General features: G+C 42.1%; 1 protein-coding gene across 1 annotated transcript; it reads left to right on the forward strand.

Moving 5' to 3' along the window:
- The first annotated feature begins 3,852 nt into the window (after nt 1-3,852).
- Nucleotides 3,853-11,912, forward strand: si:ch211-105c13.3 (uncharacterized protein LOC325758 homolog). The gene is made up of 3 exons (XM_052066247.1): nt 3,853-4,021; nt 11,088-11,209; nt 11,563-11,912. Exons 2-3 carry the CDS (start codon nt 11,090-11,092, stop codon nt 11,716-11,718), a joined length of 276 nt encoding a protein of 91 aa, XP_051922207.1. The 5' UTR covers nt 3,853-4,021; nt 11,088-11,089; the 3' UTR covers nt 11,719-11,912.
- Nucleotides 11,913-14,502: the final 2,590 nt, after the last annotated feature.

The following is a 14,502-nucleotide window of genomic DNA, read 5'->3' on the forward strand; positions in this document are numbered from 1 at the left end:
GAATGAGTGATTGTCAACATGTGCCCGGCTGCGTTTTCCTCCGTAATGTCATGGGGTATTGATTTGCGCATTACACCGGCCACTTGACAGGAAGAGACGGGGTGAAGCCCACCAACTATGAAGATAAAGTAAGTAAACATTATCTATAGATTATGTAGAAAACGCTGCTGATGTCGTATCTTGTTTTCTGCATCCTTAAATTGCAAGTGTCAAAAAACAGCATTGTCGATAGCCGTCAGTTTTTTAGAGAGTTCCAGGGTCCACGCTTCCGCTGTTTTGTATTGACTTATTTTTTAGAGTAGAATATATTGCTGTTTGCTTTCGTGAAGAAAATTATTTTTTGTTCTCTGAGGGACTGATGACGTTTGTGGGTTTGACATCTTGTTTTTCATCATATATTTGTCATTAGGCAGTATAACGTTAATGACACTTTCAACATTAACTGTGCACTCGAATGTAGGAAAATAAAAACGTACTTTAAAACTCACCCACTGCCATTGATGGCAATAGATGCCAAATGTACTTTGTGACTGGGAGGGTTGCCACTGAATGTTAATGCGTTCATGAAAACGTGTTGCACATAAAAGATTAATCTAGAAATTGTACTGCCCTCCTTATACACTTGCGATTGCCAATTATGCTTTCCGAGTAACATTGGCGGCCATGTTTGTGGAATGTGTTGCTAGGAAGGCTTCTGGTGTTGATGGTCACAATACTGTACTTCTTTGTCTAATTTTGTACTTGTGAGGATGTGTTTACAAGTATTTATTTTCAATGACAGATTTTGACCTCCTACTTCAAAATGTATGTACATTTTACACCTTAATAGGAGACACCGTTGTGTCATGTTTTGGCTCTCTCTTTGTTTTGTTTTTCAGCACGGTGAAGGGTGTGTCTCGTTAGTGGTGCACCTGTGCTTTGTTCCCAATCAAGTCGTCGCCAAGTCTCTGCTGGATTATTCATCTTTTTTGCGGATCAAGAGAGATTTTCTACAAGTCATCTTCATTGTAGCTCCTGTTTCATGTAAGTATTGCTTGTTAAACCTTGTCGTTTTGTGTATTTTCTGAGTTCGAATTTTCCTTGCCTTTTATAAGCGCCTTTGGTTCAGATTGGATTTTCCCGGTTCTTTGCTGCCTCCTTACACTTTGTCATTCTTTCTTTTTTTCCTGTAACTCAACCTTGTTGTCTCGTAGTTCAAGTCTGCGTTTGTGGGATCCTCACTCCATCTGATTTCTTTGTCGAACCTTATCATGTTGAGGTCTTCATTAGTGTTGATTAAGAAAGTGCTCTGTGATTGTACAGATCATAAATCACAAAGGTTTAGCAATGATTCATGTTGGTCCATGTTTGATGTGAAACAATGTTTTTGTAGTAAGTGCACTTAATGCATTATTCTTTATAGGAAATGTCACTCCATTCTTAAGAAATCCCACCAGCCATTTTGATTCATCATCTTTTATGTGGCAGACTCAAGGCCATATAAATAGATGGATAGTCCTATAAACGCACATAGGTGCAACTGCGCTCTTCTTCCTCACTGATGACTCGGAACAGGATGTCGGGGATCTGAAAACCTCTGCAAAGTAGGTTTTGGATGATGAAGCCACAGAGCTTGTTAGTGCTATAACTGTCTCCCGAATGCACATGCTGTCGGGGCTTTATCTGAACTAATAAGGCTTGTCAGCAGCCCAAGTGGCTCATTCGCAAAAAGTTTTGGCAACACCGCTGCTATAATTGTACCTGTTTTATGACTTTCTTTTCGCTCCCTTCTAGCACTTGCTTTTTTTTCACTCACTGAAGAAGGTGAAAGTCCATATATGCTGTCAAACACAAACCATTTGAGCAATGGCACGTTACCTCTGGTCACAATGTATATTGCTCATTTAGTGAGTGACTGATGCCTGAATTTGGTCTTTACATCTTATGAATGCTGTAGACTTAATTTGAGTCTATCAGAGTGGTTGTGTCCCAATTTATTGTGTAGGCTGGCAGAAGAAAAAGAAATAAGTCAATTGACAAGACCAGGGTGTGCGTTTCCTTCAATACAATGCAATGTACATGAATGTTGCCCACAGAGCCTATTGGTGCCAAAATGACTGGTTGGTCACAAGTTCAAATTTGTCCGCAATTGGCTCTTGCTTTATTTACTGTATTTCCTCATACGAATGCTGGCCAAATCTCGAGTCACTCGCGTTGGGCTTCCAGCATGTCTTGTGGCAGCGGCAATTGCTTGCAACACAAAGAGACAGTAAGTTTTTGGTGTTTGAACTTCACGCTTGCAGCTTTGAGCCGTTCCCTGATCTAGAAATGCCGTAGTTTGTGTCTGGAACCCAGACAACTGTATGTGTGGTGAAAACAGAAACATTTTCAAGTTGAAGCACCCTTCGCATGCATATATTCGTTTTGACAAATGTGTCGACTCATTGCATGCGCCATATCTATGGATCAGCTACAATAATTGATAAATTTAATTGTGTGATTTAGTGCCGAAGTGCTTCATCCAACAGTGAAAATATGATTGCTGGTCTTCATGAGGCTCGGTTGGAACTCACCCCCAGCCCAACAAAAATGTATATTAATTTAAATTCTTCTTAAAAGCTAAACTTCTGTGCTGAAAACCAGTTCTGCCCTTGTTTGACATGCTTATGCAAAGTCGTACTTGTGTACACACACCCCAGAATTGATGGGCTGATTTCAGCCGTTGAAAAAAAACTTGAGGATGATAAATCCGCAATTCTTGATTCTTAGTGGCATTTAGACACCCGGGAACTGTTTAAAATTTGTGTCTCTTTCAAAACAAGACCAAACGAATGGTCTGTTTAGTCATCTGCTAGCAAGTACTTGCGCGCGTGGACAAATAATAGGGCAGCAATTACAGCGTTAAACTGGTGACTCAGAACAACGAGCCCTGTGTTTACTGTCATGGGACCCTCGCTTTATTCTTGTAAGGGGAGTGCCCTGTCGATTTAATTATGTGTCCATCAAAACTATTTTTTAAATCACATCTGTGTACATTAAGTCAACCACTTGCACACTATGCATTACAGTAATGACTTACGTCATGACTTTGTAGCAGACTAAAAAAAAGTACTCCAAGTGTGGAAAATTCCCTTTTTTTTTTAAATTCACAAGTGTGGAAAATTCCTTTTTTTTAAATTCATGCAGTTTACATAGATGTCCACTAGACGGCGACCGAGTTGCGAATTCTCCCTGAACCACATCTGCTCACGTCGTCCCCATTAAACTGTTGCAAGTGACACTTTGATAGTTGTTCTACGACCCTCTGGACAGGAGCCGTGATGGAGAGCTCGACTTGGAGCAGTGCTGGCACCCGAGGGAGAGATTTAGCCAATCATATGATGTCATTCACTTTGTGTGTGTGTGAGATGCACTCAGGTTTGACTCGAGTGCACTATTTTTTTCTTTAAATGTTAGAAGCAGCCTTGACTGTTCCAATCACTCCCACGTACACGCACACGCACACACAGCGGAAAGCACCAGGCGTTCACTGTCTGCCATGTGTTGTATGTTACTTTTCAGCGTGTTGAAAAATATTCAGTGTAGTGTTTTTGTTCCAACTTTTACTCTCCACTGAGCCACCCTCTTCCCATTCTTTGCTTAAGTGAACAAAGTTTCAGGGCGTGGCACTTGTTGCGAGAACACACAAACGCACATACTCGTTCCAACGTGTAAAAGACGCCGGGGAAAATGTATAAAATAAGAGAAAGTTAGGGGGAAAAGGGGGCAACAAAAGTGCTGTAATTGCACGATACCGGCCGGGATCAGTGAGAATGTCAACGGTTGCTCAAGCAAAGGCAAGCGGCGGGCGCCCCTGTCCACATTCCTTCTCCCCCGCGCATGCACACGCCCTGTGACAGTGAAAAAAAAAAGTTGGCCGCTCCAGCGAGAAGTTAAATCACGGAAAAGATATGTGCTGCTGCCTCATCTAGCACAGAAGAAAAAGAAGGAGCTGCTGCGCGTATTGTGATTTCTTCCTTCCTCCCCTCCTCAAATCTTAACGGTGAGTTTGGCTTTTATTTTCTCCCTTCTTCTTTCCCACTGTATTGATGTGCCCCCACCCACCTTCAACAATGTTTTAATTGCAGCTTATTTCGACACTATCTCGTGAATGTTGCATTGCTTTACCGCCCCCCCCCCCCCCCCTTGCGCGCTCACCAACCCGTCTCAGCGGATCAGGTTGTCCTCGGTAGTAAACGAATCCCTGTCGCTTTACACGTCCAGGGAAACCCAAGTCGTGTCAGGGTGACTTATTCATGAGCCGAATGTCATTCTTGCCTCTGCTTATTGCGCTCATTGTCGACAGTAGTTTGGGCTACATCTGAACACAAGACCCACCCACCCCCGTCCCATCATATGCGAAACCCCCGCATGTCTCCTCCACGCATTTTGGGCGCACGCCACCGCGATGAACGGCAAATTTAGCCTCTTTCTTCTCCTGATCAGTATTATTTTGTTGTACTCAAGTGTGTTTTTATGCATGGGTGATGACAAGAAAGAGGAAGTGTGGCAGTCACACCTTTTTTTATGCTAACACAGCATATGGGTGGAATTGACTAAATGTCGTCATGTCTCATACATACTTTGAATTGCCTGTACTATAATAATAATAATTACTACTGGTTGCCATGCTCAATTTGAATTAATAGTTCGCGCAACTGTTGTGCATGATACTAAAAGATCTATCGTATACTTTGCCCCTCTAATGTAAGTTTCCAAACATCTGCAAATCCCAACCCCAAAAAGGGCGTATTTAAGTACAGTATATGAGTATTAGTGCCATACTCGGAGTATTATTATAAGAAGACAGAATTGTACAGTGTTGGCTTGAGATACGAGTAACTCAACATAAGGTTTTCAGGTTAGGGGAATTGTTTTGGCACTTTTTTTTATTTTTGTTCGTGTTTCACTCACAATTAGCAGCAATTCATAAGGGTGAACGAAAAACAAGCAATTTATCTCAAAAGAGGCTTTAAGCTTTGTCATGCCACTCCCGGTTGCAGTTTACTGTCAAACTAAACATCAAACTAAGTTGCAATGTATGTTGCTGTAGCCAACAATTGGATTTTAATAATCAATTAATCAAGGAATTTGATTGTTTTAATTTACGTGACATTACACTATTTCCGATTGACACTGCGGTCGAGCAGGAGGTGACTCGCCACGAGCAGGTTGTCACACATTTAAAGAGCGGGGCGCTTTGAAGAGATGTACAAGCCGTCAAAGGTGTGGGTGTTTGAGAGGATTTTTTTTTTAAGCCTTTTCCAGTGTTTGTGGAGACTTAAGTGGCATCACCGTTTATTGTGTTTATTGGTTACGTTTAAGGCCTCCTCCTGCTACCGATAGATTTGTTCCAATGTAGGCATTAGCTGGCACTACATTGGCCTGGCGCGGAATGTCATTTGGGCCTGTTTACCTCATTTAGTGTGTCTCGTATCTATTTGGGATTAACGTCCAAAGTCAAATAGTGAACATATTTAGAAATCTTCTCTTGGCATTCAAACACGTACTGAACACTGTAAATGTCTCCATAACACCAAATCATTTTTTTAAAAAGTGTTCAAACTGGTAGAACTAAGTGTTTTATGCTCAGTAACTGCTACAAGTGTGTTTTCTATACATATTAATGAGCTTAGTAGTTTGCCTTTGGGCGTTCCTAACCTGCTTTGCCTCTCAACTGGTTTAGACTTGTCTTCTTTGTTCTTGCAACACTGACGATACAACCAGATGGGTGCACTGTGTCATGTCCACGCAGTCACTTGTGACATTCAAACAATGTGACATGACCAAAGTTTGATGAAAACATGCAAGTAGGGAGGGACAGAGATGTAAATGCTATGCTATTTGACAGCGCTTTGAAAAATCAGAAAAATGGATTGAACAAGAAGTATGAACTGGACAATGAAATAAAGTACAGCGGGCCCTCTCATTCAACGCAATGTGTTCCAAAATGCTGGCCAGTCTGTAAGCCTTTCCCCTCCGATTGCGGACGGCAAAGCAATGTTTCACATGGAAAGTAATTGTAAGAGAAATAATCCATTCATGGGCAAATTGCCACGATCATAAAACTTAAAACGGGATGTTTCGGAAAACACATTTTATGATTCAAAAATGTATTAGAAATGAACAGTGCAGAAAAGGCACAATCATCAATTCAGGATGATTTGAGTACTATTTTGGTCCGCAACGTTTCAGAAAATAGGCAAAATGTTGTGGTCATTGTTTTGCAAATTGTGCTTCGCTTTCATGGAGAACGGCAGAAATGGAATATTTACCTGGTGAGAAGGTGAAATTCCAAGCATTTGGGCAATTTTAAATTGAAAAAAGGTAGCTAATCGATTCATAGATTCTGAAAAATAATCAATGATTAATTTGATCGATGAATTGTTTCACTTCGACTTTTAATATCGCAAAACATGACCACGATACTTCAGCCGGGTCCATACAATAGCAAGCCAGGCGGATAAAGTTAAGTCATCATCTCCACAAGTCTGAACTTCCTCATGGCTACTGTCCTGTCACAAAGGCCACAAAAGCCAAAGAAAACAACATATTCATTGACTTAAAGTTTACGATGCTCACTTAAATGAGGTTTCGTGATTTGGTCACTTTGAGGGACTTTTACATTTTGAGATTCCTACTCGATATGTAAAACACTACTTTTCAAAAGTATGATGGCCACTGAAAATGTCTTCTTTCTTTTTTTACATTAGCAACGTCTAAACTGTATATCAGATTAATTAATGTCTTTTATTGGGGGAAAAAAACAACCCTACACTTTTCATTGCGAAGGGCGCTTCACATTTTTTGGTCGTTTTCCTCTCCTTTCTCTGGTATCCAGCAGCTTTTTATTGCATCGAATTCCAAGTGCGAGTCAGACCACAGTATAAACTGGGCCTTGCTCAAACCCTGTGAGTCACGCTTGAGGGCAAACCACGTGCTAATGTGCACACAAACAGCCTGCCCCGTGCTTTTATTCAACTTTGCTAGTGTACTACTTCCCTTCTTACCCACCCCCCATCCATAAAGTTTCTCTCCCACTTTGTTAGTTTTCTTGTTCTATCTCATTACACTTGGAGTGCCTGCTAATGGGCGGCGGCCTGTCAGTGCCGTCAATGTATGGCCCAGAAACGCGTGCACGAGCATGCGTGCTGCCGTGCTGTTGTTCAGAAGGTGTTGGGACGATTATAGCACACTATTAAATAATTTAAATTAAATAAACCCCAGATGATTAGCAAGCGTATGACAGATGCTCACTAGAATGTCGGGGGGAAAAAGTGTGCTTGTGTGCCTGGCCGTGCAGTCAGGCCTCCTTGTAACACAATCCTGATGTGTTGGGCCTCACTCACTCACTCACTAATTAGGTTAATGCAAGTTACGTCCTAATTGTTACTGCTTTGTGTGTGTGTGTGTGTGTGTCCATTTGGGTGTGGACCAGTGTGTATGCTTAGTGTAAGCATTGTGCTATGACATCTGTGCCACATGGAAGATTTATCTGCCGTTCCCTAGGCAACAAAACCAACAACAAGATGGCTCCCAGCAGGCTGTCGTCGTCATTGGCTAGGCCGTTTCCTGACTGTCGTTTCCGAGTCAATCAGTCAGTCAGCCTTTCGTCTATGGAAATCTTGCAGCGAGGCCTCCACCGCACCGCAGGGATAATGATCAGCTCCACATGGGTGGCTCAAAGTCGAATCCGTGGCAGCTGCTTTCAAACGGGAGATGCTTTCAAATACTTCAGTTATGAGAGTGGAGGATGTGTTTCAAGTAGATCACGTTCTTTTGCACGCAAGTCTGAGTCGTTTGTCTTCAAGTATCAGGGGATATCTCGGCAATGAGGTAGGAAGGGGGAAAAAAAAGTCCATCCAATTAAAAAAAATAATAGATCTTCAGTGTATCCTAACATTATTAACTTTACAAGGCTTTAAGTCAGAAGTGGTTCAAATCAAGTGAAGAAATCAAATATTTTGTTCTTCATTTTAAAAATTAAGCAAATACAAAAATCCGACCTTTTTCAGCCAAGACTAGGCATCTGAAAAATCACATGATCAGCCCCGATTTCCGGTCACATGATCAGTTCGGGACAGCTCTCGTTCTAACAAGACGTTATCTGTGGGAAGTCAAGCTGCGTCCACGAATACCTCTGCTCAAGCAGCAATATATCCAGCTCCGGCGTGGAAACGGGACTTCAGAACGGTCACAAAAAATTAACGGCTAGATGCCCACAAAACGTTTTTCGTATGTCGAGATTTGATGTGAAATTTTTGCGGTTACAGTCTGCTTGCATCAGAAAGGCTGGGTGGCGGGGGGGACTTATGTGTGCATTACTGCCACCCACAGGACTGGAGGGAATAGTAGGAATCTTATCGCGGTGTGATAAATAAAAAAATTCCCATTGTCATTGAGTCGGACAGGTTTAGCCATTGTTCAGCCATTTTAGGATTTGAAGGAGCCAATAAGCAGGCTCCTCATATAATAATAATCTTCTGCTTGGCATCGTTTGTATTTGTTACACAACACCCCAGGAGCTCTGCTCCAAATAATTTTAATAGCATTTCACACTTCTATTACACAACATCTGGTCACTATAATGGAGGAAAATATTCAATGGCTATAAACAGGAAATTATGTAATCAGAACGCACAAAGTGGAGCAAAATGGTTTTGCATACAGTATCTTTTCGTCTGTTCACCAGAAGTGAAATAGTGGTTTGCAGTCGAGAGGTTCTGGGTTTGAGTCTCTGTAAATAAGTTTGCTTATTCTCCCTCGCCTTTTCTCATGGTACTCTGGCTTCCTCCACATTCCCCAAAAAATGCATGTTGGGTTTATTGAAGACTCTAAAGTCTCCATGGGTGTTTTGTTTGGATGTCACCTATGATTAGCTGACGAGTATTCCAGTCAGCTAGGATTGGCTCCAGGACAGGCGCTACAGAAGATGAATGGCTATTGCTCATATTGTGTATTGTGTGAAGACTGCCCCTTCTCTGGTGCGCGAGGTAGCCCAGCCTACCACGTTTTGCGGCTTGTGGGCGTGACTTGTGCGAAATCGGGTGAACACATTCTGCCTAGCAACAAGTGACTCTGCCGAATGTAAATAAATCGCAGCAGTTCAATTGATTTCCATTGTTATCTGCTCGCTAGCTAAAAATGTCATTACAGTTATGAACGTTTGGCAATGACAACGTCTTACAACTTTACGCTTAAATAGCTTACAGATTATTTGATTTTGAAATAAATGCACTGGAAGTTCGTGTGTAGGCCAAGACCCTCTAACTTTCACTCGCATCCCAAGCTAAATTTAGCTCCTCTCCAGGAGAGATGTTTCGCATTCTTTTGTATTTTATTTAATTTTTTTAAGGCTTTGTCGCCCACCACTTTGCTTTCCAGATATTTATCTATATCTAAAACGGGACTCAATGAGATAAACGGCCATTGACTTCACAACGATAGCTACTCCGTATCTCATCGAGGCCTTTAGATTCTAGCAGGTGAACCTTTTGGCGCTTGTTTGACCTTCTGAGTGGAAGTTTTCCTCCTTTACTTGAGCATTCAAGTGTCCCGCATGGGCGGAGTGTCATAGCGGACAGCAGCGAGTAATTTGAGCCAGATGCGCCCCAAAGGCATCCTGGAGATCAGATTCCCTGCGTCAGAGATCACGGCCCCCATTGTGTTCCTCTCCTTCTCTTCTTCCAACTTGTCCACTGCTCGCTCTCTCACTGACCTGCCACTCCCCTCTCCTCGCAAATGCTGACATCAACAGTCTGGATCACCTTTCGTACTGACGAAACAATATCATGTCGAAAATGGACTCCGGCTGAGTGTTGCAATAATAACAAGAGTATTTCTGTCTTCATGTTGGAGCACACTGATCATTTCTTTGGTAGTCTCAGCATGGACACATGTTGCATTTAGCATCAGCGTTGTTATTTTTGAGAACGGTCTTCTTGGTCTCTAAATCGTCGCTGTCTAATTGCTGGCTGTTTTCGTGGACCACCGCAGTTAAAAAAGCGACACTATGTAGTACTGTGATTAAAATAAGAGCCAAACTCATTTGGATCATAAAACGGGATTTAAATAATAGGAATCATATCTCAAAGCACGAGAGCTTTCGTTGTCCGTAACATTGGACCAGCCTGGACAACATCTTGGTTTTGTAGCATGAACGCAAATGGTAGTCTACTCTTCAAAGCTGTGCTATATTTTACCACTCATCTTGTGAACAAAGTTGTCATGCTACTACTTTGATTTTTTTTTGTTTATTTTTCATTCAACCTTTACTTCTCCAGGGAAATCATTTGACAGCAATTTACTTTTACAATGCCGACCGACCTCGCTACAAACAGTAGTGTTAAAAAAAAAAAAGGCAAAATAAAAGCAAATACTAATAAATCCATAAAACGTATCCACAAGACATAATAAATAAAACACTGATAAATGATTTTGGTTTCACAAAACTCCGATGGCTTTGACCCTAACACAGCTTGGTTTCCAACAGTTGACCACTCCTAAAATCTCTCGGCCGAACTCCGCGTTATCCATGACGTTTCCGTGGTATTTAGTCGTAGCAGCTGTAAAATCTCTGAGGCGATGAAACCTTAAGGCGCAGGTGTCAAAGTCGAGGCCCGGGGGCCAGATCCGGCCCGCCTCATCATTTTATGTGGCCCGGGAAATCAAATCAAAGTTCCATGATGCTTGCTAAAGTCTGAAATGTTTAAATGTTCATATGCAATCTACAATAACCGTCATTATTCTTGAATTCTGATTTTAAAACTAGTTATCCATCAATTTGTTGTGCGCTATGTACGTAATATGTGGAGGTGATTAAACATTTATATGGTTTCCCAAAATTTATAATGGCTCTCCAAGGGAAACTGTAACTACAAGGTGGGCCGCGGCAAAAATGAGTGTGACCCCCCCCCCCCCCCCGCCTTAAGGGAAAAAAACACCGTAAGAATGAATCACATGTGATAATGCACATTACCAGTTATCACTTTGCATTTACAAGGGTGCATGTCATAAAATAGCAATGCCATGATGTTTCTTCGAACTGATGTGATTTCTTGTTTCCGTAGACATGGAGTCAGCCATCCAGACATTGGTGACCACATTTCTTAGTTCTACCAGAGGCAAGGAGAACATGGATGGGAAATCCTTCCAGAAGATGGTAAAGAAGCACCTCGGAAGCGTCATGGAGGTAAAAACGCTCACTCCTCAAGCAAAGTGCTGCACATTTCCATCCCGGACTATTCTCCCTGCACTTTCGGGGTGGAAGCATAGTTCGCTAACCGCGCGTCGTGATTGCGCGAACAAAGATGCTCAAGTTTTGGCATCATTGGGGAGAGGCGAGTCATGCTGGAATCCAAAGTGTGTCACGTGGCGCCGTTTTAGCCAGGCCCTCCCACCCCAAAAAAGGGAGAAAAATGAAATGGTGAAGAAATGTTCACGGCTGTATCTCCACAACTCATCTTATCGGTCTTTGCACACTTTTAGCAATTGATCTTCAAATGTTTCTTTTCCACCTCAAACGCATCTCGCGATTTATCGTAGGATGCCAACAGCTCGGCAGCCGTCAAGGAAATGCAGAACGGCCTGGATGAGAACAAGGACGGAAAGGTCAGCTTTCAGGAATACCTCACTCTGATTGGCTACATCGCCAAGGCGGTCAGCGAGAGCAAGCATCCATCCAACGCGGCGGCGTCATAGACGGAGACGCATTTGGGGCCGTGCATCTTTTTCTTCCACTGCACTCAGTTAGCCAACCTTTTGTATCGATCTCATCCTCCTTTTAACCTGCTTGCGTCCATCTTGTATTCAAAGCTCCCTCCATGTTGATCTCAAGAAAACATTGAAGAACTCCCATGTCAAGAATGCAATTAAAGCTTTTTACCGACACCGAATTGTTGATGTGTGGCGTCATTTGTGTGTCGAAAATGTCCCCCCGACGTGCTTCTAAAATTAGCTTTGCGCGGTTTCCCTGATGAGCGTCAAGTACTGAAACGAGATCCTAGCACATAAGAAATGAGCCCCATTGTGCTTCACCCTCCGCTCTGCAACACTATACCAACACACGCACCCAATGTGCTAACATGTCTCGCATGGCAAGACATGCGATGACGTCACATTTAAGCATAAAGTACAGAAAATCATTTTAGACCACCTGTCCTTGTTGCATGTGACCCGGTTGACGTTTTTGTTTGTTTTTTCTCTGAGATGCAATACAAGCTGCCTCTTCATCTTGAGTTGCGTGCAGAAATATAAATTATGAATGATGGATGGTGGCAGGGCGGCCCGGTAGACCAGTGGTTAGCACGTTGGCTTCACAGTGCAGAGGTACCGGGTTCGATTCCAGCTCCGGCCTCCCTGTGTGGAGCTTGCATGTTCTCCCCGGGCCTGCGTGGGTTTTCTCCGGGTGCTCCGGTTTCTTCCCACATTCCAAAAATATGCATGGCAGGCTGATTGAACACTCTAAATCAGGGGTCACCAAACTTTTTGAGAGTGAGAGCTACTTCATGTGTCCTGATTGTGTGAAGGGCTACCAAATTGATACACGTCTGAAATAACATTTGTACAAATGACATTTAATAATATTAGAACATTAGCTAGCTAGATGTATACTGTAGCTAGCTAGTTAGATAGCTAAATAGGTAGCTATAGAATCTATAATACTGCCCATGTTTGCATTTTTAAATCATAATTTCTACGAGCAAATCACAATCCTAGCACTGGCGGGCTACTGGTGTGGTCCTCACGGGCTACCTGGTGCTCGCGAGCACCACGTTGGAGACCCCTGCTCTAAATTGTCCCTAGGTGTGAGTGTGAGTGCGAATGGTTGTTCGTCTCTGTGTGCCCTGCGATTGGCTGGCAACCGATTCAGGGTGTCCCCCGCCTACTGCCCGGAGACAGCTGGGATAGGCTCCAGCACCCCCCGCGACCCTAGTGAGGATCAAGCGGTTAGGAAGATGAATGAATGAATGAATGAATGAAAGGATGGTGGCAAATGGCGACCAATTCTTTAATGCACATGATGCAAAACCCCATAGGCAGGCAAACAAAACTACCGGTAATCGATGTGGATGTGTGATAACCCTTAAAGCATCGGATATGGTTGGAGTCTATTGGGGTATTTTCCCCCCTCCTCCTTCCGACTGTTTTCTTTCACATCTAAGATATGGGCCCACTGAACAGTGACCCGCCAGGCTTCTCTCCTGCCTCCCCCATGTTGATCATATATATTTACACACACACCGAGCTAATCATTCATACATCCCTCACACATTGCGCAATAGTCAGGTTGACGTGTGAGCCCGAACTGCCGTTTATTTGTAGCAGTGTACAAGTCATGCCGCACCGGTTTGTTGCAATGCAGTCGGTACAGTGAACAAAGCCCGTCAAAGTAATGTGGCACGTTATTTAGATTGCAACATTTATCACCTTTCGCACATTTACCCTGACGTGTGTAAACATGTTCAGGCCACAACTGAATTACACCAACGTCACAAATTTGTGTGTATGTGTGCATCTATCAAACTATCGCTATCTATACATATATTTTATTTCTTTATTTACAACCGACATAGCCAGTTTCATATGGCATACAAGCATTTGGTGGACATGTCTGTCATCAGTAGACTCACATAAAAAAGCACACATGCCATCTGCGGAATTGAATTGAAGTGGACATTTTAGGGTCATTTTGTTTATTTCGAGCGGTTTGTTTGTTTATTGAACATAAAACATATACAGTAATAATTTGACAGAAAATAAGGTAGATAAAAAGTAAAAAGAAAGAAATCAGTCTTCATTCAACACAGTTATGTTCAAGGGAGTAGGATGAAGTAAAAAACTTATCTAGTCCTACCCCGTTATGTGTTTATATCTACTAAATCATTTTTATATCAGTCAGAAAAGAAAAAGTAAGAAGAAGTCTCCATTAAGGCTCATACTTTACCCTTAACCGTGATATTTTTACAACTTTTGGTTTGTATCGGGATTATATACATCCTCACCCTGGCACTCTTGTGTCAATTTTCTCTTGTATTCATAATGGATATTTCAATACCTTTCTCTATTTATCAACTTAGTTCTGATTTATCATTATATTTAATGTTTAGAATTTGTCATTTTAACTCTGATTGATGTAGGTTGTTTGTACTATTTTTTTGAATTTGTTTTTGAACTCGGCAAGCGATTGACTCATTTTTAGGTCCGTTTCGAGATTGTTCCACAGATTAACACCTTTGCTAGATACACTTCTTTGCTTGATGTTTGTTCTTGTTTTGAGTTTTTTGAATAAGTTGGTACCTCTTAATTTATCGTTGCTTACTCAAATTTCGAAAAACTTCTGAATGTTTTGGCAGAGCAGGTTATTGTGTGCTTTGTACATTAATTGGGCGATTTTAAAGTCAACCAGGTCATAAAATTTCATCGTATTTAATTTGATAAATAGTGGATTTGTGGGTTCCGTATATTTTGATCCATTGATAATTC

Source organism: Hippocampus zosterae, chromosome 5 (assembly GCF_025434085.1).
Source record: "Hippocampus zosterae strain Florida chromosome 5, ASM2543408v3, whole genome shotgun sequence".
Taxonomy (NCBI): Eukaryota; Metazoa; Chordata; class Actinopteri; order Syngnathiformes; family Syngnathidae; genus Hippocampus; species Hippocampus zosterae.

What these genes read in the sequence shown, in the direction of transcription:
- si:ch211-105c13.3 (XM_052066247.1), top strand. Translation starts at nt 11,090, where the DNA reads ATGGAGTCAGCCATCCAGACATTGGTGACCACATTTCTTAGTTCTACC. An exon ending in ACCTCGGAAGCGTCATGGAG is followed by an intron (nt 11,210 to 11,562) that starts GTAAAAACGCTC and finishes GATTTATCGTAG; the next exon opens with GATGCCAACAGCTCGGCAGC.